General features: G+C 52.3%; 1 protein-coding gene across 2 annotated transcripts in view; it reads left to right on the top strand.

Moving 5' to 3' along the window:
• Nucleotides 1-533: 533 nt before the first annotated feature.
• The window catches only part of PLXNA4 (plexin A4), a 346,342-nt gene continuing 322,993 nt past the window's right edge, over nucleotides 534-23,882 (top strand). For both annotated transcript variants that reach the window (XM_069461824.1, XM_069461825.1), the window contains exons 1-2: nucleotides 534-1,803; nucleotides 19,171-19,353. In XM_069461824.1, the coding sequence (XP_069317925.1) occupies nucleotides 619-1,803; nucleotides 19,171-19,353 (1,368 nt within the window). In that variant the 5' untranslated portion in view covers nucleotides 534-618. The remainder of the gene's footprint in view (nucleotides 1,804-19,170; nucleotides 19,354-23,882) is intronic.

The raw sequence follows: 23,882 nt of genomic DNA, 5'->3' as shown, positions 1-23,882 counted from the left end.
TCCCGCCCTCTCCGCCTCCCTCCAGTCTTCAGCTCCTGCTACCTGCTGGTGGCACCTGACCAGGCTGATGTACGGTCCGTACAGGTCAGCCTCGCAGGCACAGGGAAGGGCGGGTAGGAGTCTGGTGGGCAGGTGAAAGAAGCCCAGCACTGAAAGCTTGGCTAAGAGAACAGGAGATGGTCTCCGGAAGGTGTTGGACAGTGTCGGACACAAATTCAGGCACTCGGACAGTGGCTGTTGATCCTCATTACTATTATTATTAACATTATCATTATTATCATCACTACTATTACTGTTGACATGTCACTCCTGGGGTGGCTGCCTCCCCAGCTCTGACTGTGTCACAAGCCATGGTGAGGGTGGGCTCAGCCGGCCGCCAGCGCCTCCCAGTGTCCCCCGTGCCCCGCCCCCCCAGTGCAGCTCTGTTCAGTGTGTGCAGAGCTCTTTGAGAGTCCAGCCAGACAAGCAGTGGGGCGAAATGGAGACGCTGCCCTTGTTACCCAGTGTCAGTCACAGTCTTTCCTTTCTCCTGCAGGGGAGACCGCACTCCTGAGTCCTGGCCCTCCGAGGGGACAGCCGTGCCCGAGTGCTGCTCTGCCGCCAGGACCCATCTCTGCAATGAAAGCCATGCCTTGGAACTGGACCTGCCTGCTGTCCCACCTCCTCATGGTGGGGATGGGCTCCTCCACGCTGCTGTCCCGGCAGCCGTCCCCACAGTCCCAGAAGCGGTCTTTCGTCACTTTCCGAGGGGAGCCTACCGAGGGCTTCAATCACCTGGTGGTGGACGAGAGGACAGGACACATTTACTTGGGGGCCGTCAACCGGATTTACAAGCTCTCCAGTGACCTGAAGGTCTTGGTGACCCACCAGACAGGGCCAGATGAGGACAACCCCAAGTGTTACCCGCCCCGCCTTGTCCAGACCTGCAGTGAGCCCCTGACCACCACCAATAACGTCAACAAGATGCTCCTCATAGACTACAAGGAGAACAGGCTGATTGCGTGCGGGAGCCTGTACCAGGGCATCTGCAAGCTGCTGCGGCTAGAAGACCTCTTTAAGCTGGGGGAGCCCTTCCACAAGAAGGAGCACTACCTGTCGGGCGTCAATGAGAGCGGCTCAGTCTTTGGAGTGATCGTTTCCTACAGCAACCTGGATGACAAGCTCTTCATTGCCACGGCGGTGGACGGGAAGCCCGAGTACTTTCCTACCATCTCCAGCCGGAAGCTGACCAAGAACTCGGAGGCGGATGGCATGTTCGCTTATGTCTTCCATGACGAGTTTGTGGCCTCGATGATTAAGATCCCTTCGGACACCTTCACCGTCATCCCTGACTTTGATATCTATTACGTCTATGGTTTCAGCAGTGGTAACTTTGTCTACTTTCTAACCCTTCAGCCTGAGATGGTGTCTCCCCCAGGCTCCACCACCAAGGAGCAGGTCTACACGTCCAAGCTCGTGAGGCTGTGCAAAGAGGACACGGCCTTCAATTCCTACGTGGAGGTGCCCATTGGCTGTGAGCGCAGCGGGGTGGAGTACCGCCTGCTGCAGGCCGCCTACCTGTCCAAAGCTGGGGCCGTGCTCGGCCGGACCCTCGGGGTCCGTCCAGACGATGACCTGCTCTTTACTGTCTTCTCCAAGGGCCAGAAGCGTAAGATGAAATCCCTGGACGAGTCGGCCCTGTGCATCTTCATCTTGAAGCAGATCAATGACCGCATTAAGGAGCGGCTGCAGTCCTGCTACCGGGGTGAGGGCACGCTGGACCTAGCCTGGCTCAAGGTCAAGGACATCCCCTGCAGCAGTGCGGTGAGTGGAGGGGGCTGGCGGGCTGGGGTGGTGGGGTGTGGAGGAGGAGGACCCGAGCCTTGCAGCCTCTGTAGAGTGTGTGTCACCCATGCCCTTTTGTACACGAGATGAGTATATCCCACGTCTGAGTCTCATTGCACTCAGAGCACCACAGCTCAGTCTGTGACTGTGACACTGAGCATATAAGAGTCAGAGCTGGAGCTAAAACAGATTCCCTGTTGGACACATTTCTGTATTCTGTCCTGGCTCACTGGTTATGAGAGGCCGTTTTGGGAATAGGCAGGAATTGTGTCGAGCAGATGTCGTGTGCACTGGGCATGGCTGGATGCTAGATTACAATGTGCCACAGTACAAGGTGTGCACCCGTCCCTCTTACCCACCAAGCCTGCGAATCACTTTCCTGGGAGCTTAGAAAAAACCCCAGGGGCAGAGGGGAGAGGAGAGCATGAGGAGTCACTCTACATTTGGGATAGATATGGAGTCTCAGAGAGGTGTGCTTTTAGCCCTTTGGTGTCTTTAGGAAGCGGTAAGTTGAGGTCAGATAAGGTACAGTAAGAGTCCAGTGGACATATAGGGAAGGCAGAACTTGCTTAGAAAAGGGACAGGAGGGGACAAACCATATTTATTGAGCATCTTCTGTACACACAGTGCCATGAAGAGACACATCACAGTCAGGAAGGAGCCAGAGAGCAGCACCGGACGACAGGAGGGCTGTCGGAGCCAGGCAGGGCAGAATGAAGGGTGGGCTTAGGGGGCTGCCCATGGCCTGTGGGGCCAGAAGGTAGGCAGACGTAAGGCTGTGGCCTTGCTGGGGGACCACAGGTGGAACAGGGGACAGGGCTCCTGTCTCTCCCAACCTAACTCGCTTGTGACCATCATGAAAAGCATCTTTTTGTGGCTTGACTTTTGCTCCTTTTTAAAATAACTTTGACTCAAGCAGGGCAAAAGCAATCCATGCAACCAAAACATTTGTACCCCTGTATTGAAATAAAAAAATGAAGTAAAAATAAAATATGAACAAAAACAACAGCAAAAAAAAAATGGCACCTTTTTTCACAATCATTCTTCAGGTGACTTGGAAGGCTCAGCTGTTGGCATCTTCTGGGTTAATCCCTTTTCCTTTCTTTTTAATGGTCCATTTTAAAAAAAATATGAACTTAGTTTGAGAAAAATCTATCTTGTAATCCTAATTGGGCAGAAGAAAGGAAAATTTACCCATCAGATAGAAGTATGCATCTGTACTGATGTGACTCTTGACTCTTGAAATGTTGGTGCAATCAAAATGTATTTTGATTGATTTAAAAAGCGTAAGTTTCCCTTCACAAAGTATAACTGTATGCCATACAGATCTCAGAGAGGACGGGCACCCTCTCCAGCCAGCGTGTGGTGGGGCCATTCCTCCAGTCCCTGGGATTTGGGTGGAGGCAGGGAGAGGGAGGAGGAAGATAGAACTCAGCAGTTTGCCTTTGGTGCCCTGACATTTAGGCTCAGGCTGTTCTCTCATGGCAAGTTTTCTAGGTACTTGGGCTGAAACTAAAACATGTCATCTCTTCTTGGAGGCCCTAAAAAGCCAAGAGACCCCTCATATCACAAAGGCAATTGGAGAGGTGCTAGGGACTGAGCAAGACTGCAACAAATGGACAAATCAGAGCCAGACGGACAAGGGAGGGCATTCAACGGTACCAACTGAGCCCTCCTCACAGGTGACTTAACCTTAGGGAATGCCTCCTGGAGCCTTTTGTTTGGGACAGTAGCTGATCCACTCAAGAAAGTCCATGAGACAGAGTTATGAACTTGGGGGGCCATGGACTGCTCCGAAATGAAGGCAGCCAGTGACAGGCCAGCAGCTGTGCTGTGTGCCAATGTGTGTTCCACACTCAGACATGGGTCCATGGGGAGACTCGTTAGAGTGTGTGTGTTGAGAAGGCACTTAGAGAGCCCCTGGTCTATACCTGCATTTCGTACTCGAGCACCTTAAGGCCCAGCAAGGGGAATGAACTGGCCAAGGTCACAACCCTTGAGTGGCAGAGCCAGCACCTGAGGAGAGTCCCCCGTGCCTGCAGGACATGCACACATGCAATAACTACCCCTGCCCCCCAGCCTACATTAGAAAATAGAAAGTTTATGCCGTGTGCTTACTAAACAACAACTAGTTCTTTTGAGCTCAGAGGGGTTGACAATCTCTGACATTTCTCTATAGAAAACTTGCTCCAAACCCTGTCTTTCTGGGTGGCACTTTTGGGAGCAAAATTGGCAGCAGGGATTGCCTGGCTGCCCGTGGGCAGGTGTCTGTCCTGCCCTTGCTCCTGGCCACAACACAAAGAGCCAAGTTCATCATGGAAGTCTGCAGAGCTGCAGGTCCTAACACGGTGTGGTGGCCTTGGAGAGAACAGAGAGAAAACAGCTTTGCAAAGCAGGCTAATGCCAGGACTGGGAGTAATGGAGCCAGATAACAAGCTTTTGATTTTTCTTTGGCTTTAATTAGCCCTTTCAAGTTAGAGGCAAGTTCAGGGCCGAGAGTAGAAAGGAGGAGGCCAGAAACTGCGCAGGGCTGGGGCTGTCTCCCCAGCCAGTCTCAAAAAGGCCAGGCTGGCTTTTAACGCACAGTATCAGTTTCCTTTGTCTTGGCAGCTCCCGCGTTCCTTTGCTCTGGCCCTCCTGTTGCAATTCATCTGGACTCGGCTCAGACCACATGTGTTTCCCCCACCAGCAGCCAGGCCAGGCTCCTGGGCTGCCCTGGGGCCGCTGCCGGCGGCACCGTTGGCAAACCTAGCTTTCCCTCGCAAGGCTGTTGGGTTGATTTGCTTTTCCCTTCCTGCCCAGAGGCAGAGGGTGGACCAGATGAACTCTGGAGTTCTCTTTCGTCCCTGAGTCTCAGACTCCCCTTAAGGCCTGTGAATTGGGGACGGAGTCCCAGATGGCCTCTGTCCTGTGGGGTGTCTGCTGCGGGAGAACAGCGAGCAGAGGGCGAGGCCCAGGCGCTGACTGCCAGGACTTGTGCTGTGTAGGATGGGGGCGCCCTGTGGGTTTTAGTGTAGTTCTGACTCAAAGAGCTTGACACGGGGATGTGACTGGCATCGATCTTGACTGCTCTCCCCGTGGCACTGACTGTCTAGGTTAGAACGCTCATCCGGGGGCTCTTCAGGCTTTCCTGGCCCCTTCCATTTCCTGAGCCCCACACTCCTTGCCCCGCACTCATGCCTCCTGAGCTCTAGGCAGGCAGCAGCCGTGTAATCCCCGGGCCCCCCGCTTGCCCCCTGGGATCTAGCGTCCCCTGCAGCCATGTCCAGCGGGGGGCTGGGGAGGGGTGGGGAGGAGAATCCCTGTGTGGCTTGGCCACTGGTGCCATGGACACCCATGGAGTCACTTGGAGGGCCGGAGCCTGATGAGCAGGTGGAGAGAGAAGTCTTGGGCCGTGAGGCTGGTGCCTGCTGACTTGCAGGCCCCAGGAAGGCGGCTGCACACACGTCACAGGTAAGGGCTGGCTGGCCGGGAGTGGCTTTTTCCTGGCAGTGTGTTGCCGCGAATGTAAATGCATGTTGCAAACGCAGGTCCCTAGGTGGGTGTTGGGTGCAGAGGCTGGGGGAGCAGCCAGGTGTTTTCTGGTGTTTGTGGGGACAGGGGCAGCTCCGCCTTTCCTTCTGAGCCATTTTTTACCACGTCCCGGTTTTCTCCAACCTGGGTGGAGAGAGGTATCCAAGAACAAATGGGCTGCTGTCTGAAAACTGCTCTAAGGAGCTCATGAAGACATGGACAAAAGGAGGGTTCTAGAGAGTTCTATCAGGGCTTTAGTTTGCCTTGGGACTCAGGGGACCAGAGGCCAACCCAAGGCTGATGTGCTAAGAAGTGCTCGTGTGGGTGAATGACTATTGAATTCTGTTTTTGTCGCTCAGCGCTGGGGTGTCTCTGTCTCTGGTCCCCTTTGAAGGCTGCTCCCCAGGCTCCCTGAAGCCCCCTGTCTGCAGCACACGTGACAGACAGTACAGCCTGTGGCTTCTGTCACAGGCCAAGGTGCTGAGCAGGAGAAGATGACAGCTCCCTGCTCTTCTCCAGGGGAAACGTGGCGTCGGAGTCAGGCGTCCCCAGGTGCGGGCTGACGAGGCTGCATGGAGAAGGTGGCAGGAGAGGGGGCCAAAATCAGCTTCTCCATCTCCCCTCAAGCCTTGACTTCAGAATGACCTTGCAGTAGAAAGTTTGGGTCCTTGGGGCAGAAACCAGGATCGCCACCTCCTACCCGCCAAGCCCCAGTAGTGGGAGCAGAGTGGTGGCCCCCGAGCTGTCTGATGATAGCACGTAGGACCTCCTGTGGTACCTGATGGCTTATGAAGGGCTTTGTCACCCCCCATCCTTCTCTCAACATTGTCCCAGGATAATGGAAGGGCAGATGTCCTCTGCAGTTGAGGGAATGGAGGAGCAGAAAAGTCAAGTGCCACACTGAAGGTCATGTAATTAGCAGACTGAAACCTACTCTGTATCCTAAACTCTCTGCCTGGGCCTTTTCCTGCAGGGTTTTGGCATCTGGGGTGCCAGGGCTGTCTGAGTGTCACAGGGCATTTGCAATCCTGGGCCCTAGAGCACTAAATGCCAGTGGGACTTCCCACCCTGCGAGACGAGAAATCCTCTTGTGTTTCCAGAAGCCCCTGGCTCAGAACCGTGGCTACAGCGAGCTCCATTCTGACCCTAGGGTCTACCCTCCAGCTCCATCCAGTCCCACAGGGCCACCAAGGCACAGGGGACTGAGCTTCTCCTTTAACCAAAGCCTTATTTCCTGCCCCACCGTGTGTATCGCCGGCTGGTAAAGGCACACCTCGTTCATGGCATGTGTGCTGTTTCTTTGACCTTCTGGTTTCCTGGGCATGACAGTCCTGGGGAGGAGACAGGGTCACTCCCTCGGACTCAGGCTGGCCCCGTGGCCTGGCCTGGACGGTCACTCAGGTTTGTCTGGCGCCTGAGATCCGGAAACACCACGAAAGGGAGCATCCGGAATGGCCAGGCAAGCATCCCAGGCTCTGGGGCCCGGTTTCTGCCGATCTTCCAGGGGTGTTTTCTTTTCCCTGTCAGCAGGAAGTGCGGCTCTGACTAGATGGGGTTGTATCCTGTTGTTTGTGGCATTAGACAAGCCTTGCTCTTTGTGCTGGGCTCCTGTCCCTCTCAGACTGGGGACTCCTCCTCTTCCCTGCCTTTCCCTCCTTTCTCATCTCTCCACTGCCTCTGCCACTCACGCTGCAGCCTGCTACATGTGCACGCCGTGTGCCACGCTCACGTCCACGCAGGTGCATGAATGGAAAATCTCCCTGCACGTCAGTCCAAGCGCCCGTCCCTCATGGCTTGCTGGCCCTGCCCCAGATTTCTTATTTAGCGCTGGGTGCCTGCCTTGTCACAGCCCCAGTCTTTCTAGGACCAAGTCTTCCCATTCTCTCCTGGAGATGGCTCCTGTCCCAGGTGCTCAGGTGAAGAGCCGTCCACCGCCCTCATTTTAGCCAGCAGGGTTTGCACGGAAAGTCCCCTCCCAGGAGAGTGCGAGTGGTGCTTTGGGTGATGTGCTGGATCTGCGAGAGCAAAGGGTTTGGGGTTGGCCTCCTGGGCTGGACCTATTCTCCCCGGATGCCCGCCCTGGAGGCCATCAGGTCCGCAGGGAGAGAGGCAGGACCCAGGAATCACACAGACTGAATCCAGCACAGACGGCTGCCAGGGAGCACAGCACAGAGCTCCCCGGGCCAGGAATGAGGGTGTGGGGCCTTGCGGTGCTAAGACACCAACTGCACTTCATGAGCCCCGGCACCTTGGTGTGCACACCTGTAACACACCCACGTGAGCACACACACTTGATCTGTTCCTGACATCCGTCCCCCTCGTTGGCAACTGTCCGCTGCTCTCTCCGCTTTTCCCTCTTGCTGGCTCACTCACGCTCTCTGTGCGGGATCCCCTGTTTCTGTGACTTGTCCTCTCTCTCTCCACTCTCTACACTCAAGAGTTACTATGGCGAGTTTTCTCTCTCATGTGTACACGCCTGCAGGCTGCTACAGCCCGCCCAAATGCGAAGCCCGGCCTCTAGTTCAATCAGCACATAGATCAGCCGTACCAACAATCCACATCTGGATTTCTGGCCCTTTCCTCCAATTCCTGTCACCCTCACAGGGTGGCATCTTGGCTGGGACACTGGCCTGCGAGTCTGGAGATTCTGGTCTCAGCCAGTCCAGGCTTGTGAGATATCACTGGTGGGTAACAGTGTCCCTTTTGCTTTGAAGTATACATTTTATCTTCAAGGAGGTGATAAAATAGTATCCCTTTAATAAAGCGTGTTGAGGCTCGTAAGAGAAGAGAAATACACACACATTAATATTTAGGTTATTAAGTATGAAATGTCCAATTCCCTTCCGTACTAAGTTTGACAGTTGCTATCTCTGACATTTCACTTTGACACTTCTTGTTTTATTTTTACCAAGAAGATACATCCTCACTCTTTCAAACACACATTTTGGCTTGTGATTATCTTTCAAATCTTTTTTAGAGCAATTTTTGGGAAACCATGGGTAAGTCAAAAATTCATGTTATTTTCAACTATGCATTTCGTCGTGGAACCAATGCAGCACAGACAGCTTGAAATATTAACGATGTGTTTGGGAAGGATGTGGCTAATAATGAATGCACAGTACATTGATGGTTTGAGAAGTTCCATTCTGGTGATTTTAATCTTGAAAATGAGCCACGTGGGTGACCTGAGACCACGGTGGGTATTGATGAACTGAAAGCTGTAGTGGAAGCGAATCCATCTCAACCTATGTGTGAATTAGCAGCAAGGTTTGACATTACTATTCCAACAATATCGGACCATTTGAAACAAAAGGGCAAGTAAAGAAGCTGGATAGATGGGTAGCACATGAATTAAATGACCAGAAGAGAAATCATCTGGACCTTGCCTTTCTTTGCTATCACGACATAAAGGCAAACCATTTCTACACCGTATTGTTACATGCAATGAAAAATGGATTCTTTTTGACAATTGCCAAGTGTTTGGCACAATGGTTGGATAAAGATGAAGTGCTGAAACATAGTCCAAAACCAAATACTCATCAAAAAAAAACTAATGGTGGTGCAGTGCTGGTATTATCCACTACAGCTTCATGAAACCCGGCCAGTCGATTACAGTGGATGTCTACTGCAACCAAATGGATGAAATGATGAGGATGCTGGTGATTAAGCAGCCGAGATTGGTCAACAGAGACAGGCCAATCCTCTTGCAAGACAACACTGGACCACATGTTGCACAAACAATGCTGCTCAAACTACAGAGGCTGGACTTGGAAACTCTCTGTCATCCACTGTATTCAGCAGACATTGCATTAACTGACTAGCACTTCTTCCAGGCTGTGGATCACTTCTTGCAAGGAAAAATATTCCATTCTTAACAAGCTGTGGAAAACACCTTTTGCGATTTCATCGCTGCTGGCTCTCCAGGCTTCTTCTCTGCTGGCGTAAACAATCTACTGTTAAGATGGCAAAGCTGTGTCGATAGTTTAGGCACATGCTTTGGTTAATTATACTGCTTCTTGTTTGAAATGTAACAAGCCACACTTTGGATTTGAAATTGGACATTTTTTATTTAATGACCTGCAACTAATGATAGACACAGAGCGCCTTATGTTTGCAGGACACCCAGACATTTTCATGGCACCATCTTGGAAATCCTCCTCCGGTTATAACAACCACCAGATGTGACAGAAAGGACTTAACAATATTGCTGTGATTTCATACTTACATTTCTTTTTTATCCACCAATACCTACTTTTGAGAGATTTGGGCTGTGCCTAACCCAGATGTGATGTTCAATATCTCTGCCCCTGGGCCGTGTTCCTTTCGCCTTCCTGTCTGCCTGGCACCTGCTGTGAATGCTAAGTGAACACGTTTGAAGGAGAGGATATGTTTTGAGCCAGACCCTTCCTGCTGCTACCTTCAGGTGTACCTTGGTTTTTGCGAGGCGGAAGGGAATGACTGCACATCAGCACACTGCGCTTGTTTCTTTTCATCCGCCAAGTTAGTGGAGAGCAGGAAAAAGAGACCAGGAAGAGAGCTCGTCTCCACTCGGCCTCTCAATTTACATTTTTTCCCCCTGGTGGATCTAGCCCCTCTGCCGTCCACGTACGTGAAATGTGATCAGCGGGAGAAAAGAAAGGCCTGTCGTTCCCTGGTCCCGGTGTCATTACTGTGACTCTGTCAGTGTTCCAAAATATAATGGGATTTGTTTGGCTGATTTATCCGGCATGCAAGGCGGCATTACCCAGCCTAACACACACGGGCCTGAGGAGCAAGAGAGGAGGACACGTGGCAACAAGAGTGGGGCCAATAAAATTTATTCCCACTAACAAGGGAATGACCTACCCTCTAATTCAGCCTGGCGAGCGGGGCTGCCGTTTCCCAGTGCCCTCCAGAAACACACAAACTTAATCATTGTGGCGTTCCTCGCTTCAGTTGCAGTTCTGGTGGTGGCCGAGGTTGCCTGCCGTAGACTCTGGGAGGAGAGTGGGAACTTGGGACTGATGGGCTGGCGGCGTGGGATTTACCTGCCCCTGACAGGTGGCCACTGGGGTTCCTTGGAGCTAAGGTATCAAAGGAGAGAGGCAGCGTCCCAGTGGGTTTCAGTTGGTGCCATCACAATGCTGAGAAGCTTCCCTGGGGTCTCCCCCCATCCAGTTTTGGCTACTGGACTCGCCCCCAGTGTGGTTGCCTTCTGCAGAGCCCTGATTCTCTCGCTGGGCTGGTCCATAGCTCTGGCCTATCTGGACTGTCCCTGGGTCATTGTGCATTCTCAGAGGGGGGAACATGCAGCTCCCAGCAGCTCGGCTAATGAGGAGATGGTTGTGAGTCCAGCCCTGGGGTCCTGAGTTGGAGCTGCTCTTTGCCTTCTGTGCCCTGCAACCCTGTAGGAGGGGTACATTGCCACAGCCTGGCCTGCAGAAAGTGTGGTCGGTTCAATGCCTCTCTCCTGGGAAACAGCTCGACTTAGTGACATTAGTTCCTTCCTAGAAGGATAGCCTGTTACCATGATGAGGAAAGGCTACTTAGATATCTGGTGGGATTGAGCCACAGATGGTCCCAAAGCACACACAGAAACTTCCAAATAGTATTAAAAGAAGCATTGCTTTTAGCAAATGGCTTTCATTGTTCCACAGGTAGTTAAGTGCATTAATTCAGTGAATATTTGCATCAGAAGCCACCCCTCAGGCCTCCTAAAGCACAATGACTATCTTGTTTTTTGGTCTACTCCCCTCATTTCTGAGATGCTTTTAGCAAAGCTCTTCACTCTTGGGAACCTGGGCTGTATGGTAGCCCCCCTTATCCTCAGGGGATACATTCCAAGACCCCCACTGGATGCCTGAGACCATGAATAGTACCGAACCCTATATATACTGTGGTTTTTCCTATACATACGAACCTATGATGAAGTTTATACATTAGACACAGTAAGAGGTTCACAACTAATAATAAAATAGAACAATTATGACAATATGCAGTAATAAAAGCCATGTAAATGTTCTCTCTCTCAAAATATCATATTGTACTATACTCATCTATTTTCAGACCGTGGTTGACTTGAAACTGAGACCACAGAGTGCAAAACCAAGGATGGGGGGACTAGTGGGCAGCTTTTCCAACCCTGAGATGCTTTTCCCTAAGCCCCTTTAATGACATGCTTGTCCAGCTAGCTTATTGTGGCTGTGTGGCTTGTTGGTGGTCCCTCTCTTTCTCTATGTGCGTTCATTTTTCCCACCATCTCATTGAAAAAGACACAATAAAGAATCACTGGGATGATGCATTAGGAACTAGGTGGATGGACCTCGTTCCCCCCATTTCTGTCGCCTGTGCTCACAGCTGGGGTGCTGGGGCCAACCTTCTGTCACTGGACTTCTCCGGCTGCTCTCGAGAGAGTTCAGCCTCCTAGGGTCAGCGTGGGCCATGGCAGACGTTCAGGGGAGGGTTAAAAGTCATAAAAGAGAAAGGAAAGTTTATGTAGGAGAGTAAAGCCATGCGGATTAAGTCGTCAGGTTTTTTTGATTTCTTTCTTTGTTACAGAAATGATCACTCAAGCACATGGAAATATCTTGTAGAATAATAGACTTTCTTATTAGCTAAACCGAAGCTTACTAGAGCCTCCCAGAGATGTTTCTACCCCCCTGAGGACCTCTCTGCCTACCTCTGGCCCTGAGGAGGTATCGTGGGGAGCACACTCAGTCACCTCAAGGGCTAGGTGCATTTTGCACATCAGACCCTGGTGTATTTATGAACAACTTAGGGGTCCGCAGTCATGTTTGAGATATGGTTCCCAATAAGTGTGTGATCATTATCTCCCTGTACTGCAAAGCTTTACGACTGGGGTCTGTATGTAGACATGAGCTATTACAGCTTATCTGATCAATATCTCCCGTTACAAAGAAATGCCACACGCATAATTCACCGATTCCCCATTTCCATCGGAGGTCTGCTATGGTCAGCTCCTGGTGTGTGTGTGTGTCTGTGTGTGTGTATGTGTGTGTGTGTGTGTGTGTGTGTGTAAGTGTAATTAATGGGAAGAAATTTAGGGCTGCTGAGCACGGAGAATCTAAAGACTTTGCTTTTCCACATCAGCAAGCAGCTCACAGGCTTTCCTCCTCTTTTTCTCCTAACTTGTATTTCTTTTCAAAACTTTAGCTCTCACTTTCCTGTGGGACAGACAGGCCCCGGGAAGGAGGAAGCCCAGCTTGGATGATCAGCCGCGGGCCTCCTTGAGAGGCAAGAGTGGGTTGCTTGCAGGTTTCTGGGAAGGGCAGAAGGGCAGGGTGCTCCTGCTGGACGGTGGGGACAGGAGTGAGATGGGGGCTCTTCCTTGAGCAGGCTCCTGCTGCCCTCTGACCCGGAAAGAGTTTCCCTTTGAGGTCACCCTCAAGGAACCCCAGAGGAAGCTTCTGCTTAAGATCAGTATTTTTCCTCCAGACTGGGAATTTGGGGTTTGGTACCTATTTTCCCAGCGACTTGATGGGTAACTAGGGGAGGCACTTTACTCTCCCGGCCTCAATGTCCTCTTCTGTAAAATGGGGCTGTCGGATTTCATGACGATGAGTTATTTCCCTCATCTGAAATATGACATGTGAAAGAGGGTGGCACACTGTTCCATAAGACAGAGAACTCAAGCCTTGCCTCTTCCTCAAAGACGCGCCTGCTCTCCCCCAGCCCCGCACAGTCAGTGGCCCGGCCACCTTACTCCCCAGGTACATAACTGAAGCAGGTGTGCATGGCCTTGTCTAGTCATGGCCTGGGGCTGTCCCCCCACCAGGAGAGGGGCAATTCATTGGGACAGAAACTGAGACTTTTTCATCTTTATATTCTTAGGGCCTCACTTAGTGCTTGGTGCTTAGGAACTGGTCCTTCCTAAATGTCCTTAAGCAAATTAATAAGTGAGCAAAAGCAAATAGCATTGTCTTCATTTAGTGCTTCGGTTTCCCCTGCTGAAAGCAAGGCGTTCCAATGGCCCTAAGGAATCAAAAGTTTGATGGAAAAAGGCCAGTCTAAAGGTCTAGTTGACCCCACAATGAGTGAGCTCGGGCAGACCTCTGATGTCTTCTTATCCCATATCATGGACGGGAGGGTGACTTCCCAGCTGTGGAAGAACATGAGGCTGGGTGACAGTTTTCCATTCAGGAGGGCAGGAGAGCTGGTTTGCCCCTGGAGGTGAAAACTCTTCTCCTTGCTGGACCGCAGGCGTTTCCCACAGATCTGACCTTGTCTTCCATCCTGGGGCTCAGAGACGGCTGCTTCCGGCCCAGAGCAGCCGGCAGGTGCATCCACGGTTGGAGGAGTTGGCTGCGCCTGCCCGACTGCACTGGCTTGCTGGGTCTGCCTCTTTGGGGTCAGTTTGGGATATTTGTAAACAGTGGCTGCCCGGGGTAAGAGGGCAGCCTGTGGCTGTGGAAGAGGCTGTGTCCCAGAGCTGGCTAATTGGCCCACCGGGGGCAGGACCTGCCGGCCTTTGCCTCATTAGCACTGCATTTGGGCCACTGAGCTCTGGCTTAGCTCTGACCTTTCCGTAATAAGGACTCAACGTGGGGTGTCTGCAGAGGTGGGGCAGCCGAGGGCTGAGGCTGAAACAGCTTCTCTTGGCAGGGGACGTGCGAATCAGGAATCAGTCCCGGGGCTGCGCCGGCTGGGGTCGGGAGTGATTTCAGGGTCAGGTAGCTCCTACCCCACCTCACCACCTGCGGCCTTCAAGACGGATGGGCACCTGTGTCAGGGTGATAGCTGGTTCCTGAAGAGTCTGTCATCAGTGCCTGGGGTTGGGGGCGATGCCGAGGGGCTCCAGGGGAGACCCCCGACTGTCTCCTAGGTCTGCCCTCCTCTGGCCCTTCCCGGGGGTCCTTGGGTGTCTGCTTTGCAGCTCTGGCCGGAGCAAGGGGACGCCGCTGGAGGAGGGATGCTGGCAGCAGTTAAGATCCCCTTTCCGTGGAGATGATAGAGCTTTTCAGAGTGCCAGTCTTTCTGCAGAGTGGGAGCAATTTCCCTGTAATTGGTAAAGTAACCGTAACTGCTCTGTCATTTGTATGTAGCGACACGTAATTGCACGGTAACCTTTGCCGCTGTGCGCTAGGGAAGCGGTAAGCGATTAGAGTGTAATTCGGAGTGTCAGCTCCGGCTCCCCATGCCACCGCCACCACCGCTGCTCGGCAGGCTCTGGGAGGACGCCACGGGGCCTCTCTGCATCCAGGTCCACTCCAGGGTCCTACTCCAGAGTGGGGACACTTGTCCCGTGCCATCCTCTATAGAGGCCTCCGCTAGGAAGGGTCCTCCGTGGCGCGCTAGGCCAGTGCTTCTCAAACCTCAGCGAGAGTGGCTCAGTCGCCCGGAGGGGTGTGCAGGTGCAGACACGCGAGCCCACCCCACACTTTCTGAGCCAGTAGCTCTGGGGTCGGGGCTCCACAATTTGCATTTCTAATGAACAGCGCTCGATCTTCTGCCCCTTCATTCAGCCTCCTTGGCCAAATGTCTCTGGTTCTGAAGGATCTTTAAGAAGTGCCACCTTTGCTATTTTTTTTTTTTTTTGAGACAGAGTCTCGCTCTGTTGCCCGGGCTAGAGTGAGTGCCGTGGCGTCAGCCTAGCTCACAGCAACCTCAAACTCCTGGGCTCAAGCGATCCTACTGCCTCAGCCTCCCGAGTAGCTGGGACTACAGGCATGCACCACCATGCCCGGCTAATTTTTTCTATATATATTTTTAGTTGGCCAGATAATTTCTTTCTATTTTTAGTAGAGATGGGGTCTCGCTCTTGCTCAGGCTGATCTCGAACTCCTGAGCTCAAGCGATCCGCCCACCTCGGCCTCCCAGAGTGCTAGGATTACAGGCGTGAGCCACCGCGCCCGGCCCACCTTTGCTATTTCATCTTGAAAACGTTAGCCCTTTTAATCTTGATAACACCTCTGGGTAGATACCGTGAATTTCCTCAAAGATGCTAAGATTCACCAATTGTCTGAATTGATAACGATGACAAACAATCGTAAGAGCTGCCATTCCCATAGCATTTACTAAGTGCCAGGTGTTGTTCCATGTGTGTTAAATCACGTAGTCCTCACCACAGCGCTATACAGTAGGTACTGTTGTTATACTCCCCACCCTGCAGGAGACAAACTAAGGCACAGAGAGGTTAAATGAGTTGCCCAAGGTCACACAGCATTATGTGGCAGAGCTGGGATTCAAACCTAGGCATTCTGGCTCTAGTTCAATGCTGTTAGCCACTGTGAAACCCAGGCTTTTAGTTACTCATCCATCCATCCATTTAACGTATATATATATTAACCCGCTGTGCCAGGAACTAAGCTAAGGGTACAGAGATGCATAAAACATGGTCCCCGTCCTTGAGCTCATAGTCTCTGGAATGCAGTGGATCACTCGTTTTAATTCACACCCATGGGTTCTGTGAGGATGTTAGAGGCAGCAGCAAGAGCACGTAGTATCCTCCTGATAGGGGCCCCATCGAGGCTTCTGGGTCTGTGGACAGCGTTGCTGCATGGGCAGCCTCATTCCCTTCCCTCACTCCTCTCCCTTGTAAGAGTGGAGTTGCTCTCTAATAAACAAGCATTGTAATGGTGGCCACAACTCACTCATGGCTATTTGTAGAGTGACGGGAGGCCAGCCCTGGGCCTCGGGCACGGCTGGGCTCCTGATTACAGCACAGTCCGGTCCTGGCTCCTCTGGCTGTGGCTCTAATCTCACTGTTAATGGGGCCTCGGGGGAGGTGCATCTAGAGCCAGAGCAGAAACCGTCCTCCCCCACCGCCCAGGGTGCTCAGGCCTCCACACAACCCTCACCTGTCGAAGGTTTTGCCAATTAGCCTTCCCTTCCAGGGCCCGGAAGCCCTGGCGTCTGCTCCCTGTGCCTCCACCTCCCGGGTCTGCGGGCCCTGGGGACCCTCCCTCCTCCTGCTTCAGGTACCATAATGACCACGTGGCTGCAGCTCAGACCCAGCAATGCACGCTGAACCTGAGTGCCATGCTCTCGTCAGCGGGCACGCTGGGGCCACGCCCTGCAGCCCTTCTGCCCCTCTTCCTGGCAGGATTTCCACTAAAAAAATTCTACATGGATGATCTTCCGCTGGTGAAGTGCTTCCCAGTTCTGCTCACCCCTGCTACCTTTCCCACTCTACAGCCGAGGGATGTCGGGTTCAGAAAACAGCAGGAGCAAGTTGTGCCGCTGGGAAGCAGCTGAGCTGCCATTGGGACCCATGTCTGTGATTTTTTCCCACTGCCCTGACGGTAAGAATGCCTCCCCCAGCTTTGGGGAGACACAGAGTAAGGCCACCTCCTGCCGTGGCTGGGGGATCTCGGCGTCCTCGCACACCTGGGCTGTGCTTGGCAAAGGCCTCAATCTCACCTTCATCACCTGGGGCCCATTCAGAGGGAGAAACAGAGTCTCAGGGAGACTTGGGGAAAGCTGTCATCGTCCCAAATCTCACCTAGGCCTCTTGCTGTGTGAGGTGCCACAGAGGAAGGGACTCACAGGTCCCTGACTTTCTGGTAACTTAATGATGTGGTTGACCAAATCCACACTCTCTTTTCGTAGGTGGCTGTTGATTTGCTTGTGTTTTGCCCAGCCAAGGGAAGGCTCGTGGTCAGTAACCCTGATCGCTCAGAAACGCAGTTCTGGGAGCTAAGAGGCCTGAGGTCTCCCCAGGTTAATGGGGAATGTGTTGGTGGCAGCAGTGGGGGCTGGGAAACCTGGACTGCCTCGCTCCCTGCCTCAGTTTCCTATTGTGCAGTATGGAAGATCATTCAGCCTCATTGACTTGGAAAATGGGTCATAATGGGCAAAATACAAAGTTTGCTGATGGCAGAGGTCCCTGACCACAGCTCAGGACTGAGAATGTCAGGGATGCCTGCTCCTTGTGAGCCAGAAGCAGGACATGCGGGGCCGTGCGGATTCCCAGCACCCCGGGCTGCCCCGGAAGGCCTGGCCAGTTGCCACAGTTACGTCCAGCAGGAAAGGGCATCATCTTCCCTCTGCCTGGATTTTTCCTTCCTCTCTTCTGCCCTCTCACCTGTCTCCTTTTCCTCATTGTAGGGAAGAATGATAAAGATCAGACTGGATCTTAAAAACTCCCTCCGAAATTTGACTCCTATGGTTTTTCTAGGGGGAGGGGAAAGAGCTGTGTTTGGTCTGGGCTGTTGGACCAGACCACGCAGGAGGGGCCTGAGGCTATCAAAGGCGTGGAGGGGACATCTGCTCTGCACGTGGCCTGCTGGGGCTGCCCACGCTCTGCCCCTCTCCACCCCGACTGCTGCCACCCTGGCAGGAAGGCGGGGAGAGGTCAGCGAGGGGATCTGGGTGCTCAGCATGCTGTCTCGCTGGATGGACCTGGGAGGAGCCCCCGAGACCCGGGGGGCTCAGAGCTGGCTGGTTTCGCACGGCCCTGCTGACGAGGGCCTGCCCGCTGTTCTCCAGATGCCTTTTCCTTTGGCTGGTTCCAAGCCTTTAAAAAAATGACACCTTGTATTTTATTTCACTCCCTTCTCTGAAAAGTCCAGTGATGTTTATGGGTGTGAGCTCAACAGGCTTTATGGTAGCCCACAAAAAGCAGGGATTGTTTCGCTTGTCTTTATAGAGTGGAAAGTAAAAGCACAGGAAAATGGCGTACCTCTTCTGAGGCCACGTGGTTCCTCCCAGAAACTAAAAATCCGGTGTAAGTTCCCGGCACCGCGGAGAGGTCGGTGCAAGACCAAAGCTACTTGTGGAGAGGTTGGAGGACTCCTCACTGGCCACTGGCCGCCATCAGGGCTTCACCACTCCCCAGGGCCACAGAACCCGGCTGAGACCCTCTGTCACAGGGGGAATCTGGGGGTCTAGTGCGAAAAAGGGAGAGATTCAGCCAGAAATACAGTGGGGAAAACGGGCCCCAGGGCTTTTCCTACTGGTTTCCGACTCTTGGAACTGTACTCCCTGGAGTCAGGAGCAAGAGCTGGGGCGGAGTGTCTCACAGGCTTCCTAGAGAATATTCTCTTTACGGAATGCTAGTAGCCATCCCCGTCCAAAGTGGCTTAGGGAATAACATGTTTGGGAAAGGCTGGGATAAAATTACACGTATTTCTTCATAAAAAGACTTTGTAGAGCTTTCATGGAACTAATCATCATGACCCTCTTAGATGGTGTTAGCATGTTTCCCAGAACCTTGCCTGAGGAGCCCTTTTGTGTAGAGCATCTCAGGGGGCTGGGGTTCCACAGACGACACTTTGGGAAAGGCTGGTGTAGGCATGACAAGGCCAGAGCTGCCCCTGCTTGCTGTGTTCTAAAAGAAATAGGGAGCCTGAGGTGGGGGTGGTGAAGCCCACCTCGGGGTTCAATCCTGAACCTCCCATTCCTCCTCCCCTACCGATTGTCTGTACACACCCCTGCGTGATAGTGCTATTCATGTGTGAATGCTTCTAGTTCTCCGTTCTACACTTTCCAGTCCTTGTCTGTGTGTCTGCACAACTGTATGTGTGTAGATGTGGAGACCACATCCCTCGCCTGTCTGAGCAACGCTGTCCGGAGCCCCCACCCCGGTGGCAGTGAGGGGCCATCCCAGCTACCAAGATGGCGCCTGGCGGGCTTGGGGCAGGGGCAGGGAGCCAGGAGTGCGGTGAGAAGGGACGGGGGATCCGTGTTTCTGCTGTGGTCCTGCAGCTGCCTGCCCAGATGACTATTTACAGGATACCTAGTCTCCCTGGCGCTGAGTTTTTCACACGATCAAGGAGGGATTTGTACCAGCTGTTCCCTCTCTAAGGATTTTTCTAGTTCTATAGTTCCTGGACTTAATATCTCTACCAATCGCCCTGATGCTCCCTTCTAATTTTTCTGTTTTTACTTTTTCAGCTCTTGACCATTGATGATAATTTCTGTGGCCTCGACATGAACGCCCCCCTGGGAGTGTCCGACATGGTGCGTGGCATTCCCGTCTTCACCGAAGACAGGGACCGCATGACTTCTGTCATTGCCTATGTCTACAAGAATCACTCTCTGGCCTTCGTGGGCACCAAAAGTGGCAAGCTGAAGAAGGTAGGAATGAGTCGCTGTCCTTTTGGTTATCGTGAAGACAGTCTGTCCCCACTGGGATGGATACTATTTCATGCTTTATTCTGACTGTGGGCCTATGGGCCGGTGATCCAGGTTTGAGCTAAGGAGGTATGCAGCTGTTGAGGTCATGATGATCGCCTTGTCCTTTCTCTGCCTCTATGCAGAGGTTTTGGGTGAGAGGATTTGCTTTCTTCCCTAGAGCTGGTGTGCACACGAAAGGTGTCAGCCCAGCCTGCTAGGTTGTTGGAAATGGCTGAGTGGGTTGTTGGAAATAGCTGAATTGGGCTTGTGCCCTAAGGCCAAGGCTTTGTTAGGTCTTGGTGGTCCAGTGGTCCGGGAAGGGGGGCAGAGGGAAGGGGCGTGCCTGTCCCCATTGCTCCAGCCCTTCTGGCTGCTGCGTCATCTGGAATCCATTCGGGGAACAGATGGAGGACAGCACAGGCCTGGTAGAGTCGCTAATGGGGCTTAGAGCCAAGCTGCGGGGTGAGGACACCACGGGGCGGTGGGAGCATAGAACTGCTCACAGTGGGGCAGAGCGCCATGTGCTGGGGACCTGACCCTTCCTCCATACACTGGCTGGCTTTGGGGGCACGGAGTGATCTTGGCTCTGTCTTAGGAGCATTCATCCATCCTGGAGTGTTCTATTCTTGGGTTTCTCATCTCCCTGAGTTGGAGCTGGCCCTAGAGCATGCCCTCCTTGATTGGGTTAAAAGCTTTTCTAAGACAATAGGCAAGAGGTCCTGTTTCCTGCTGGCCAATAATTGCACTTCAGTCCCTTTCCAGGAAACACTGGTGATCCCACGTGGAGCTCCTGTTTGCCCTTAGGCCTCTCCTGGAGTTCTCTGGACCTTGTGTGATTCAGACTGAGTGTGGGGGCACTGTCTGATCCACACCGAGCCTTCCTCCCTCCTTTCCCCTTGGCTGTAGTTCTGGGTGTTAGCTCTGGACGGTCAAGAGGAAATGTTCTGTGCATATTTAGAGGACTGTGCCTATTCCGTCATCCTGCTGTGTAAGGGCCCAGCACGTCATTTCTTTCTGCGATCCGACATCTCCGTGGAGCAGGTTGTGGGTCTGGAATGTGAGGGTGTGGACAGCAAGAGGGGGGAGCACAGCGTGTGTGAGTGGGGGGCGTGTGCGTAGAGCAGTTGTGTGGGTCATGTCTGGGACTGGAGAGCAGGGGCACTGGCGAGACGCCGTGGCACTCTGCAAGGAGGATGCCTGCAACCTGCTGTGTGCCGGGCACTGCCCAGCAAGGGGCAACCGCCTAATTTGAGTGTTCTGCCTTCAGTGTCACAGCTAAAAAATAATTTAACCATCGTATACACATCTTTAAGAATTGTATTTCCTAGTTTCCTGCCTTTCTGTGAAGCACATAGTAAATGTAACGGAACCTTTCCTTGCTGCCTTGACTCTCTGTTGCGATGTTTGCTCACATGCCGAACTGAGCTTGGTGGGCGCCCAGAGAAGACACTGTGAGGTGTGGGCGTGTTGTCCCCACACAGCTGCTGCGTCTGGTCTGCACAGCCTTCCTGGTTCTTCCTCTGTGTACTTGGTCACTCTGAGGAGAGACGTGCGTGCACTTTCGGGCAGGGACCTTGTGGACATTCCGTTGGTTCCTCACATGACACAGTTCTTCACTGGGATTCGATGAGTTTGCTTTGCTGGAACAGTGAATTCTAAATACCAAAGGCCTGGCTGTGTACAAGTCATACAGCGCGACATCTGTGACCTGCTTTACCTGCTCCAGTGGGTGAATGGGCGCTACTGAGGGCGCATAACCACGGCAGTGCGGGCGGCTTTTGCTCTCCGCCAGTGGGCCCAGTCTCAGTGCGATGGAGAAGTAACTTCCTCCACTGCCCTAAAAGACTCCCACGCACGGAATTTCCTGCCAGCTGCCAGGAGATCCTTTACTTGGGGGCAAGACAGCATAGACCCTGGGTGGGGTTCTTTTTTCCCTGTTATTGTCTGAGCTGGTTGGACAGTGAATGATGTCAGCAAAATGAACATTGGGAGTTCAGTGCACGTAACAGAACCGTTATTTTCTCTTGGGAAAAAAAAAGACATGTTTCTTGGCCACAGCTGCATCATAAACCGAGACAGTCAACTTGCAGATGTATGCCGTTGGTCCGAGGGTGGGTTGAGGCAGACGGTGGCTGGCACTCTGTCACCTGTGGAAGGCTGTCCCCAGGGAGGCCAGGTGTGGCACATCTCCACAAGTGTAGGATGAGGACAGCCCAGCAGCCTGGGCACGCAAAGTGCTCAGATGCTCAGAGACAACCCTCCTGGGGCAGAGCCCAGAAGTCAGCCCGGCGGCAGCAACAGGCAACACCCAAGCAGGAGGCCGGGGCCTCATAAATCACTGGCCGGCATTTCCCGTCTTTGCCTTTGGTGCATTTATATATATAAGAACAGTTCTGTTTCAGCCTCCTGGGACAGACCATCTAATTTCCAGAGCAGCGGTGGGGCCAGTGAGGCATAAGCATTTGAAAGGTAAGGGTGGAGGAGCCACGTGGGGCGGAATGAGCCACCTCAGTCCCCCTGGGGAAAGCCAGGCCACTGGGACGGCCAAACTTTCTGCTCCACGGGCTCAGAGTGGCAGCCTTTTAATAGTGTTGCTCCGGCCCAGCCCCCCCGCCTGCAGACTCAGCACAGCCAGCCCAGGGGGACCGTCTGCGTTGGGAAAGGAAGGCTGGGCTGCCCAGTCTGTTGTTTGAAATAATAAAAAGCAAAAGTGGCCTGTTTATTTATTTTTTCTCAACAATAGAATTCCTGAGCATCCCTTGCTCATGAAGCACCACGCCCCTTTCCTTGTAATAACTCTGACTTGCTGTTCCCAGAGGTTATCAGGACCATAGTCACCTTTTGGGCAGAAGCCCGGCCATGACAAGCTGTGGAGCTGCAGGAGGACCGAAAGATTGGGCTGGAAGTTTTGTGAGTGCCCGAGGCCGGGGTGTGAGAATAATGGAAATCATACTGTAGCTGTAATTACAGAGTTGGCTTCTCTGAGCCCTGTAATAATCTCCTGTGTGTATCCAGGACCTTTCAGAGTTCTTTGCAATATGACAAGAGACTTGACGTTGGGGTGAGGGTGGGTGGGAGGGGGCTTGGTGTTTTGCTGAGAGTAAGGGGGTTTGCTGTAGGTTTCAGGGGCCCAGGAGCTAGACTGAGCCACCTGGAGGCTACCCTCAAAATTACTTTCTTTTCGTTTTGTTTGAAAGTTGTGGGTGCCAATCATTTGCAACCTTGCCTTTGATGACCATAATTTCACTCCTTTAGTGCACACATGACATGAGGCAGGGGGAAAGGAGGTGATGAAAGTGCCAATTTGGTTGTCTTTTATGTTTTCTGATGTGTGTGCATTATGGATGGTATTGGCAGCATTTTCCGATGTGAGTGTTAAAGGCGTGTGTGGTTACGAAGCGTGGCATATAAATTCCACAGTCATCAGGAGGTGTATAGGAACTTAGAAATAAAACGTGTAGACTGTTAAAATTTTAACTGTAAGTAAAAATCTTAAGGGAAATACAATCTTGACTTGCTTTAGGGTCAAGCAAGCCTAAAACCTTTGACCCAAGTTGGGGTCACCGGGTCCGTGTTTTCTCAAAAGGACACGATTTCTTTGCTTAAATATTTCTGCTGGGATCCTTTTTCTCGCTCTGTCTGTCTCTGCCTCTTGCTTACCTTTTACTAAATGATCGTTTTTATGGCTGCTTTTCCACAGTGAATTACTGCCTGACATTAGCAGGAGAGACTAATGTTCATTGTGAACCAACACATCATAAACTTCTGCTTGAGATGTGATTGCTTCTTTTGTTTTATGATTGCATCTTTCCTGGGTGTTTTGCTCCTAAGGGGTGGAGCACTCTGCGGATGTTGGTTAAGCAGAACTCTCAGCTATTAGCCTGTTGCAGGACATGCACTCAGGTGTATGTGCACATACCAATCCACACCAGCCTCTCTGCATAGGTATTTGGTATGTGTCTGCCTGGAAAGTTAATAGGAGTAGATAACACAAAAATCCTTCTTATTGGGAATTGTTGTGCAGATTAATTTAATCTTCACAATTTTTTTTCTTGAGCCTGCTTTAAAATTAATTTCCTTGTGTTCCCTAGGCCCTCTGCATGGATCCACAAGGTGTGGTGGGAGACCACTAAGTGCCGTTCTGAGCATTGCTTCTCAGAAAGGGATGCTGCATGTGTGTGTGTGTGTGTGTGTGTGTGTGTCTGCAGTGCTGGAATTGCAAAGCAATATCAGATCAGAGAGTCCAGCCCCTGCTTTGCTACTTCCTAAATGTATCTGGGAATTCTTTCTAAAATTCCTCTGGACATTTGAATCCACTTTAACTAAAAATACATTCATGCCCCATAAAGCTGTCCTGATGTGTGGAAGTATCGGGAAATGGAACAGAGATAACAGTGCTGGAACCCCAAATTGGCTAGGAACCTGTGATGAAGGGAGAGGGTGAGTGTATTTGAGACAGGGTTTGGTCGGGTAGCTCTGTTGTGCTAGTC

The sequence above is a fragment of the Eulemur rufifrons genome, chromosome 29 (genome assembly GCF_041146395.1).
Source record: "Eulemur rufifrons isolate Redbay chromosome 29, OSU_ERuf_1, whole genome shotgun sequence".
NCBI lineage: Eukaryota > Metazoa > Chordata > Mammalia > Primates > Lemuridae > Eulemur > Eulemur rufifrons.
The sequence above is the reverse complement of the archived record's forward strand: the minus strand, read 5'-3'. Positions and strand labels throughout refer to the sequence as shown.